This window comes from Cynara cardunculus (assembly GCF_001531365.2).
Source record: "Cynara cardunculus var. scolymus isolate 2C chromosome LG 1, CcrdV1, whole genome shotgun sequence".
In the NCBI taxonomy this organism is placed as follows: Eukaryota; Viridiplantae; Streptophyta; class Magnoliopsida; order Asterales; family Asteraceae; genus Cynara; species Cynara cardunculus.
Genome location: NC_037528.1, coordinates 35,753,029 through 35,764,570, shown reverse-complemented (window position 1 = coordinate 35,764,570; position 11,542 = coordinate 35,753,029). Strand labels below are relative to the sequence as shown.

At 31.5% G+C, this 11,542-nt stretch overlaps 1 protein-coding gene across 1 annotated transcript in view; it reads left to right on the top strand.

The window, feature by feature from the left end:
* Window positions 1–525: 525 nt before the first annotated feature.
* LOC112504068 (serine/threonine-protein kinase prpf4B-like) overlaps window positions 526–11,542 on the top strand; it is a 32,863-nt gene continuing 21,846 nt past the window's right edge. The window contains exons 1-7 of the mRNA XM_025108061.1: window positions 526–576; window positions 1,468–1,523; window positions 1,646–1,691; window positions 2,644–2,658; window positions 2,753–2,865; window positions 2,941–3,080; window positions 3,220–3,392. Coding sequence (XP_024963829.1) covers window positions 526–576; window positions 1,468–1,523; window positions 1,646–1,691; window positions 2,644–2,658; window positions 2,753–2,865; window positions 2,941–3,080; window positions 3,220–3,392 — 594 coding nt within the window. The remainder of the gene's footprint in view (window positions 577–1,467; window positions 1,524–1,645; window positions 1,692–2,643; window positions 2,659–2,752; window positions 2,866–2,940; window positions 3,081–3,219; window positions 3,393–11,542) is intronic.

The following is an 11,542-nucleotide window of genomic DNA, read 5'->3' as shown; positions in this document are numbered from 1 at the left end:
TTACAAACGGATTACCGACGAAACCCACATTTAGCGACGGATTTCCGACGGTTTCTTCCGTCGATGATACTACTTTGTTTTGTAGTGCCATTGGGCAGACATAGATTACGATCTGGAGATCACAAACGTGACATATATAGCGATCTTGTCAGGTTGATCACTTTGTTTGTGATAGTTTTTGTGAGTTTATGTTCACCTTTTATATTTATATCTATACTATATTATAAAGCATTTGACTAAAACTCTTAAAAACTCTTAAAGACAACTTCTATTGCTTTAAGTACAGCCTACTAAAGCATAAAACTCCCGCCACCCCTAATCTGCCTATCCCTAAACCCAATCCCATTTTTATCGCCCCAACCCAAATCGTTCATCTAAACGACCCCTAACCCAATTCGATGAAATAAACCCTAAACGGTATCATCATCGCCAACAGAGTTTGAATAATACAGATTCGATTTAATCCCTAAATATCATGTAATTCGATCTCTCGGTGTCCAGGTGGATCTAGACTCTGTACTAACAATGGCGTCTAGAAGAAGAATGCTTCTCGAGATCATGATCGTCAGAGATCGAGTAGGTATGTGTTTATCTCTCCAAATTTAGGTCAAAATTTCACTTATAACCACCGTTGATTCTGAGATCATGATATGATTGAATACGAAATTAGTTCAATCATAGGAATTAGGGATTATTTACTTGAGGCGCTTAATTTGAAGAACAGAATGCACAAACTCTGGTTTAAAGCCTGTTCGAATTGAATCCACCATATTGTGTTATTCCTACTTTTGATTTATGGTTCTTCAAATTGCTGGTTGTATATGAAACTTCCATTAGATTTCTTTTGTTACTGTTATTGTTATCTGTGTTTCAATTTTCCATCGACTATAACCTGCAAGTTCAGAAATCATAACGGTACACAACGGTGGGGATGGAGGAGGTTCGTTTCACACGGTGCGTTTTGGCATCAGACTGGACGTAACAGAAAACAGCTCATTGTTGTTTATCTATATCTATACTATCTATCTATACTATATTATAAAGCATTTGGCTAAAACTCTTAAAGACAACTTCTATTGCTTTCGGTACAACCTACTAAAGCGTACTATCCCTAAACCCCCGCCATCCCTAATCTGCGTATCCCTAAACCCAATCCCATTTTTACCGCCAACCCTAATCTGCATATCCCTAAACCCAATCACATTTTTATCGCCATCCATATCCCATAAACAAAATCGATTTTCAAACCCATAAACAGAGATTTTGATGAAATCGATTCCAACCCAATTCGATGGAAGATCGACAGACCTTTCCTCACTGGCCAATTCCATCAGGTTTCCCTATTCTCCTATTATAGTAGATGATTGAAGACTCAATCGTTTTTGTGAGTTTATATAATATAGTTGATAATTTTGAATTTCTTGGAACTAACGTAGGATCATATGCTTATTTTGCAACTTGATGCAGGAAGTGGAATCGACACCCGGGCTTGCTGAATCCAAGGGAAATTCAGTTGATTTAGGGTACTTTGACCTTTTTGGTAGACTGATATTGATCTTATTCATGTTGTTTGGTTTTCTTTCTAATGTTTCTCARTGYTGYTATTAMACATAATTGATTATCTTATTACATTTTGTTTCTACAGTTTGGAATCTGAGAAGCCTATAGGCTGCTACAGTTCTTCAGTGCAGGTAAAATAGTTGTTTTTATGTTTGGGTGTACAATATTTTACTTTTTTTTTGTTAAAATTGTTAATTTCGATCGTCCCAGTAAATTATGTCACACTTGAGTTATCTAGATGTTTTACACTTGCAAAATTGAATGTTGTTCTTGGTTGTAGATTTGTGATCCAAGTTTGTATTATATATGCCTTTTGTTCCTTGCTCAAATATTTGGTAAACTTTTTTCTATGGGAATCTCAGTTTTTCCCTTGGTTTCTTCTTTTATCAATCAAGCTTTATGGACTTTGAAAACTTTCTCATATGTTGTCAATATGTTCTTAGACACAAAGCAAATAGGCTGCATCTATTCTAGCTCATTTGGAGGATTGTAACTATGAATTGATTGGAGAAGATACATTTTTAAATAGTTCTATGCAATTTAACACCTGGGCACAAGTTAACACACCTGAGCTCATGTTTTAAGGCTTATCATTTTCAACACTTGAGTCAAAATGTACACCAGACAATGTGATGAGAATTTAGGACAGTTTGGTGATTGATATGATGATGATAATTGCTGGATTATCTAAAACTAGGTCGCTTGTAAGCTTTATAGAAGCACTYTTGTTAAGGTTTAGATATATGAAATGTATGAGTCTCTATATTCTGTCATGTTGGTTGTGGACAATGAAAAAGACACAGTTGTAGGAATGTGTAATTATTACACTTTTTAATTAATTAAAGGACAATTTCACCCTTAATAGTAAAAATAAGGACAATTTATTTATCAWTTTTTGTAAAAACTTGAACGATAATCTATGCTTGTGTCCCATGGGACTCTTCTCTTGAGATCTACCTCCCTGGGTGAGTAATACTCAAGAATTGCAAGACCAATTCTTCTTACCTATAGGTGCTCTTGCGTTTCATTATTGTAAAGAACATGCTTTATATTTCAACTAAATGATATTTGTGTACTTTACAGTTTGAGACTAACCAGGTCAATGAGGCACTAATGTGACGATTGATCTGTTATTTAGTGTAGTTTACATTTTATGAATTTCTATAGTCTTATGGTTTGTATGGTGTTTTAGGAAGTTGATCTTAAACTAACTGTTGTAAGGGCCTATGCAAAACAGCTCTTCACTGCTCTAAAACATCTTAGAAACTATGGCGTCCTTCATACCGACATTAAGCCAGATAACATGTTGGTTCGCACTTTTAACGTGATTCTTTATTTTGTCATGTTTTTGTTTTATTAATGTCTCCCTGATAAACGTAGACACTCCAATTCATATGATCTTAAGGTAAACGATGCGAAAAATGTTCTGAAGCTTTGTGACTTTGGAAATGCTATGTTTGCCGAGAAAAATGAGATCACACCGTACCTTGTGAGCCGCTTTTATCGTGCCCCTGAAATAAGTAAGTATTGTATTCAAAGGGTATGCTCCCTTGGCTGGAATATCCTCTTTTTTTACTCATTAAAATTAATATGTTGGTAACTGCTACACCAGCATATGTGGAGCAAGTCATTGACTTGTCAAACATTCTGTTTATGCAGTTCTAGGTTTGACTTATAACAACATAGATCATCCTGTTGATATGTGGTCCATTGGTTGCTGTTTGTTTGAGCTTTATAATGGGAAGGTTTTATTCCCTGGTGCTACAAACAACGATATACTTCASCTTCGCATGGAACTGAAAGGTCCTTTTGCAAAAAAGATGCTGCGAAAGGTGCTTCTTCAATTCTCTTGCACATCCTGTGTACTTATTTTGTTTTATGAGTTTGAGGCTGCYAGTAAAAATGTTACTAATGATTTGTTATGTTGGCAAAGAAGTAGTTATGGCTTGTTTTGTACTTTATTCCTCTCATTGTTCTTTATTCTTATTTGACACTGAGAGACTGAAAGGTTTTTTTTTTTTGCATTTTTATTCTAGAAACGGATTTACAAGAAGCAAGCTCAAGACTTCAATCAACTACAAAGAATTTATGGTTCGTATTTCATTTGCTTTTAGGCAGTGTTAATCCTTTAGTTTCAACATTGATCATAGGTTCTTCTTGAGAATCATGATGTAGAGAAAAGATTATTTGATTTCTGTGACTTTTAGGCAGTGTTAATCCTTTACCTCCTACCGCATTGTCGTTTTTTACAGGAAATATTTACGGATGAGTGCATCACAAAAACTAAACAACTATTTGGATATACGGATGAACATTATTTACAAATGATTGTATTTTGTTCAGTCAAGAATTTCAAGTTTTGTAATGAGTTCTGAGTATATGGGTTTAGAAACCCAGCACGTGTGCAATTATTTTTCCATTCAATCTTGCTAATACAYCATATTAACCTTCAACTTTGTATATTAGTTGACTTGCAAAATAACCACACAAACTCACGATTCAAGCCTAAACTAATGTTTCAGAATTGTGATTCACCCGCGCTGCAGAAAACATAATAATAGCACTAGCAAGATGAGCATGCACACAAAAGAAAAAGAAGAAGAATGGGCATCCTAGCTTCATGGATGCAATAATATTTTTCCTAAGTTTTCTATTGCAATACATCTGCTTGTGGTTTAATTAATTATTACCATTGAACATAAGTCAAAAGGTTAGTTGTCACTATGCCATGGAGGTTTTTGTTATTCATTTAGCTTCTTGATGTTGAATGAATAGTAGGTTGGTTCTATGTTTATTCACAAGTCATTTCATCACTTTTTTCTTCATTAGTTTTGTAGTTKTGTTGTATTTTTCTATGTAGATAAGCAATCAATATTTAAATAGAATATGTTTTTCTTATGGTTGAGTTCGCTTGACTACAGTAAACAAATGTAAAGTAATGGAAGTAGTTAAAATTTGATATTTCTCAAATCCAAGAGTAGTTAATTTCTTTGTTTCATTTTCAAAGCTTTTAATGTATGGGGYGGGGTGCTTGTGATAAGCACGTTCAAAGTTATTTGGTTGACTRAAAATTGGAGTATTTCATTATTTTTTGACCTGCATATTATGTAGTTTTTGCTTGAYCAATCTTGAACTTAGGGGTTGTTTACTAAATGTTTACCGGTAAGTGCTTACGTAGTCATTTATCTTACAGGATGAATATGGCAAGGGTCAAGAATCTTACCTTATAAGAGCGGTGATAAGGATGAGAGTCTTACCCGCTAAGTGAGGCTCACGACTCTTACCTGATAAGTTCTTACCAGGTAAATCATCCCATATAATATTGTTTTGATGGACTACAGTCTTACTCGGTTAAATAAATTAGAGTATTGATTCTTACCAGTAAGTAATTACCGGATAAGCGTTTGGGTAAACGGACCCTTAGTTGCATTTACGACCAAGCTGGTTGCATCACTCCTGCGAGTGGTGGTGTACCCTCCAAAAAAAGAGTTAGCAAGAGTGACTTGATTTTCTTGTGATAATTTGGGTCTCTCTGTTTGCTTGTTTGGTTTCCTTTGTTTGATATTCTTGGCTCAAGTGTGTGCATTGTTTTGCTTTTTCATTATGYTTTTGAGATTATTTAACATAATTGAGTTTTTTGGGTTATTGTGATTTTTGTTCAAAGCATGATGCTGGTTGATGTTTTATTGTTGATTGATTTTCTATTGTCTTACTCCCTGTTAAACCATAAATTATTCTTTTGATTTCATATCTTTACAGAGAATGTGTGCTTTTCGATGCGTTAAGAAGTCTAGAGCTGTTTCTAGAGAATGATCACCATCAATCCTTTAATATTTTGGGATTGATTATAATGTATGAATCCCTAGATAAGTTCAAACAAATGGTATGTGATAATGCATATCCTATATCACAAAGTCCTTATGTAATATACCATACCATGCGTTCACACAAAAAGCAAACATCCATATAGTCTGCACAATGATATTTTGCACAGAAGCTGTCAAGGTCTGAAACTATGGAAKAATTTATTACTTGAAAACTCTGTTAGGGGCCGTTTACTAAACACTTACTCGGTAAGTGTTTACCGATAAAATTTAACACTATTATTTACCTACCGGGTAAGTTTTTAGTCCGTCAAAACGACATTGTATGCAACAATTTACCCGGTAAGCGCTTACCGGGATAAGAGTCATCATCCTCACTTACCGGGTAATATTTTTGGTCCTTACCATATTCATCCGGTAAGGTAATATGACTTGAAAAGCGTTTACTCGGGTAAGTGTTTAGTAAATGACCCCTTAGTAATGCAAATGATTTAAGACAAGTTAGCATACCGGAAAAAGGCTCTGCAGAATAATCAAAATGGAAAGGAGGAGAATAAGGTGAAGAAGAAAGGAGGGAACTAAAATTCCTATCCATGCGAAGATTTACTAGGTAAGACTCTCCATCTTCATCACTGCTGTTACCGAGTCAGATTTTTGACCCTTGCCATGTTCATCCGGTAAGGAAAGTTACCCAGTAAGTACTTCCTAGGTAAGCGTTTAGTAAACGACCTCTTAATTATTTTTATATACACAATACTTCATTCATATTCTGAAAGATAGCTTACAAAATGCTTTTAATTTTTTGATTTTGAATGGTTTTTTTAACCCAATTGGATTCAGTTGTTTATTCATGTACTTTTGATTTGTGTATAGATTTGAAGTAATTGATTCAAAGATGTTTAAAGTCATTGTGTAGGCGATGATTTTAGATCTGGTTTGAAGTTGTTGTGCTTCATCTGTTGTTTACTGAGCTGAATTTTAGGCTTTATCATGTTTTAGTCTTCTGGCTAACAAAGAAAGTGTATGCTTTATGGTTGCATCAGAACATATCTAACAGAAGCTTGGTTGGGATGAAGGAATTTTGGAGAATGGTTCCTATTTATGGTTGCATTAAATCAGATCTTTATGTAATTCTTTTACTATATTCTTCTTTTAGATCGTTTAGGGAAAAATGAACATAGAAAACTAGATTATGAATTTTACGACCCCATTGGTCGTATTATGTTCTAAATATTTGAGTGTATCTTCATGTTATTTTTATGTCCCTTTTGTTTATCTATGGTTTACCTATATCTATACAACCTTATAAACTAAATTTCATAAAAGTATTACTATGAGAAATAAGAGTTATTGGTATGCTATGCTATATAATAAACGGAGGTTGCTKGACTTGTACAATCTTGATCACTCTTAATGTAGGTAATTTCCTACTTTCTATCGATGCTACGACATCTTATGCATAACCAAACTAAAATCAATTTGTTGTCAAATTTCAACATCAAATACATTATTGGATTGTTTCAGTTCCTGTCAAATCAATCATCAATATGTCCACTTACATCTTTAAAAAAAAATCATCCCGCTGCATTGCGCGGGTACACAACTAGTATATATATATATATATATATATATATATATTTTTTTTTTTTTTTCACAAGATTAAACAATTTTTTGAAAAAAAATTTATAAGATTAAACATTAAAATCGACGGATAAGTGTGGTTTGCATGGTTTGTACAAATTGGGTTATTTGCATTTGATCGTTCATCTCTCTCTCTCTCTCTTTATATATATATATATATATATATATATATAAGAAAATTAATATTATAATTTACATTTTCCAATATTACTGTTGGTTACAAGGAATTCACTTTAACATTCGGTCTAACATTTGTATTTAAAACAAAATGTTTCCAGGTTGTTATCTGTAGAGAGTTTTAGCAAGAGCAGGGGTAAAAGATGTGAAGATCAAGCTCGAATGGTTGCATGGTTACCGGTTGCTCGCTAGTTTGCAACACTTTATAACTATAATTCTATGTATTAGTTATTGGGTGGGATTAGTTTTATTGCTCTTCGTTGCAATAATTTAGTTAATTTTGTTGGAGTTGAAGTTTTTGGGACCATGAAAGTTTATTTTGGATAAATATATAGTAATGGAGGTAATTTTTGGAATTTGGGTTGTTACTTCACGCCTATAAAAGACGGGTTTGTAGAATATTTCTCAAAATTATTATATAAAAAGCTAATACGATAGTTTATGTTAAAAGAGTCTTAAAACTTGTTAAAACACTAAAAAACGTCATATAAACTTATTATAACGTTTTTAGATAAAACATTTTATTATTTGGTACTACAAATTTAAGTCATCTAAAGTATATAATTAAAATCTTTAAATAATTTAGGAGTCCTATTACAAAAAATTATTGTTATGGTTGTCTTAAATTAAATAATTTTATTAAAGTTAGAACGTAAGCAATATAAGTGACTATTATAAAGAAAGTATATATACGATCAATGTTATTATTTTATTTATCTACTTCACATAAATGAAATAATATTTTGTTGATCTAATTTCAAATTAAAAATTAAAGATGCGATATCAAAGCATAAACTTGTATTACAAACCATCGGTCAAAATTGGTGTTCTTACTTTTTCTATATATGCATGTATGCTTATATATACATGCATGTGTGTAAATGCGCATGCATATATGTATGCACGCATGCATGTATGCTATGCTTATATATAACTATATATCTCGAGGGTTAGATCATTTAAAAACTCTAATACGTGAGACTTTTTTTATATATATGTACATATATACATATACACATATAAAGAAGGTTATAAATAATAACATTCCTATTTTACGAAGATGCAAGAGCAATTCTGGAACTACAAATTGATTAACATATAATAAAAATTAAAATAAATAAAAATTAATTAATATTTATCCATAATTTTCTGTTAGCTTAGATTTATCCTTATCTCTTCAATTTTGTTATTATTACCAGAGACGTTTTATGTTGATGCGTCCATTGTCGATAATAATGTGATAACACTGTGATAATTATCTGATTTTGTCATGATAATAATATGATGATCATTTGATAAGTTGAAGACTTTATATGATTTTTAATTTTGATATGATAATCATCTAATAATTATATGATTTTTGTTGTGATAGCAATATAATAATGTTATGATAATCGAAAATCAACGATTATCATGTCTACATTCTTCGTTGTGTCTGTTCATAAATGTGATTTTGTTGTGATAATATTTGATACCGGTTAACATATTATCTATGTGTGATTTTAGAGATAAGGATTTTAACAAAACTACTGATAAATACGAAATCACACAATTATCCTTAACTAATTAGACATATACGTAAAATTGTAAAATTGCAGTATTCTTGTTTGAACCTTCATATATACATATAGACATATACGCATATATCCATATATACATATACATATAACATACACATACACATATATACATATATCCACATAGAGGGGGTTGTTTAAATTGCAAACTATAGAAACCAATTTTAATTAATAGGAAAATTCCATGTTTTATTCTTTATTTTTGATAAATAAGGGTATGAATGTTATTTTACTTTGTAATGATTAATCTTGAAAATGTTTTAATTGTTTTTAAATATTGAAAATTAAATATAGTAACTATTTTTATGGAAGCTGTAAATTAATTTATTTTAATATATAATTATTACCATTAATAGTTTATATTCTTTTATTAAATTATACTCCTAAAATATGAATTGGAAAAACTATACTCCTAAAATCAGTTTGATTACAAATAATTAACATCTTGTTTCAATAATTATAAATGAAATAGTTTCATATATGGTTCACAATACCATGTTAAATGGTCCATCTTTCATTCAAGATGATAAGGAGTCTCATGAATTCATTGAATAAACAGTGAAACAATTTCATATATTGTTTTATTTTCATTCGTAAAACAAATGTTATTAATGAAACCACGTTATACAATTTTCAAAATGTTTCAATAATGAAACTACTTTCATTAATGAAATAATAGTATTCAGGTTTTGAAATGTTTAATTGATTGAATCATATTTAGTTTCATTAATAAAACCAATTTCATCATGGCTATAAACCATGAAACTGATTTCATTTTGGTTAGGAAACATGAAACACATAAAAATAAATGAAATATTATATTCAGTTATTGAAGTGTTCCATTGACTGGACAATATTTAGTTTCATATGTAAAACCGAGTTCATCTTGGTTAAAAACCATGAAACCGATTTCATTTTGGTTAGGAAACATTTCAACAATTTTCACTGCTGAAACAATTTCATTCGATTTTTGGAATTGTGGAGTCCATGAAACCAATTTCAATGATGAAACGAATTTCATTAACGAAATCAAGTTATTCAAATTTTTGGGAAATGTTTCATTGACTGAACCATATCTGGTTCAAATTTCATTATACAGACGAACAATGAAACAAATTTCACTAACGAAAAAATGAGATACAGTTTTCAAAATGTTTTTATTGATGAAATCAATTTCCTGAAATAAGACGAACAATGGTTTGTCAATTTTGCCCTTTCTTGAATAAATATTTAACCTTTTATTTATTTTTATTTTCCTAATATAACACATTCTAATCATGACCATTGATCAAGAAAATGGATGGATGAGATTGGTTTGTAGGGTTTGCACAAAAAAGGTGGTTTGCATTTGATCGCTCATCTATCTACATATATCTACATATACAAATTTACATATATACATACATATACACATTTACATATATACACATATACAGTAGACATATACACATACACACCGACATTTATATGTATATATCCTAAACCATTAATGTAAAAGAATTAATATTATTTATTAAATAGAATTAACGCATACTTTCGGTATTTGGCATTTACACAATTGTTCAGAAAGCCAAATTCCATACATATATCCCTCGTCTCTCTTAATTCTCTCTGAACGATACACAAGTAGGCACATTTTGAATGTACACAATGTGATCTAAATATAAATATATTTAAGAAATTTTATATCACGTGTTTATAATGTTCATATGATGTTAATAATTGTTACATTTAGGTTTAGGGCTTGTTTGTTTTTTAAAATTTGCCTTTTAATTTCCTCTTATGTCTGAATCGGTCAGACATACAGACTTTCAGATCGTTTGTTTTTTTCCCCAAATTAAGAGCTGAATTCATAAGGTTTCCTCTGAATTTTTAAGTGGTAACCCTAGCTCTTAATACCTCTTATTTGTTTATCCGCCTCCTTACGTCGCTCTCATCCGCCTCCTTTACGTTGCTCTCATCCGCTCTCGTCCCATTCATCGATTGAAGCTGGTGTTCTTCATACATCGCAGATTCAAGCTAGTGTTATGGTAATCTTCTCGATCTCTCTTTGGTTTCTTCTTGATCTGCTTCTTTATACATCTCGATCTCTCTCGTCCCATTCATCGATTGAAGCTGGTGTTCTTCATACATCCGCTCTCGCCCTCTGTTTTTGTCTCGTCCCTTAGCTTGATTCAAGCTTCGATTGGTGTTCTTCGATCTTCTGGAACTCTCAAACAAATGTGTCTTTGATTGATTCAGATTTCAGACGTAAAAACAAACAGTCTGACTGATTCAGATTTCAGATTTCAGCACCACCTCTTAAAATTCAGAAGTGAATTCAGACTTCAGACTTTAGCACCTCTTAAAAAACAAACGCCACCTTAGTTTTGTTGGATTAGATGGTGTTCACAATGTATTCATAAAATTATATATGATTTCGTAGATTCAAAGTATATTCACAAAGTATAATTATATTCCTAAGAAGTTGTTTACAATGTGTTCATATTTTGTGGAAATTAAATTGCGTATATGCGTGCATCTATGTTACAAAGAGAGGAGGGACAGTTCTTTTAAATCCTCAATTTGCCTCTATTATTCCATCAATCTCAAAATAAATGTTTACAATGAAAATGAAACACAATTTTAAGATTGTGTAATTACAGTTTTTAATTTACCATTAACTATAACTAGTTGTGTACCTGCGCAATGCGACGGGAGCCATGAATTTTAACGATTTTGAAGTTCCACTGGTTTTATAAGATAAGATTTAACGATGATATA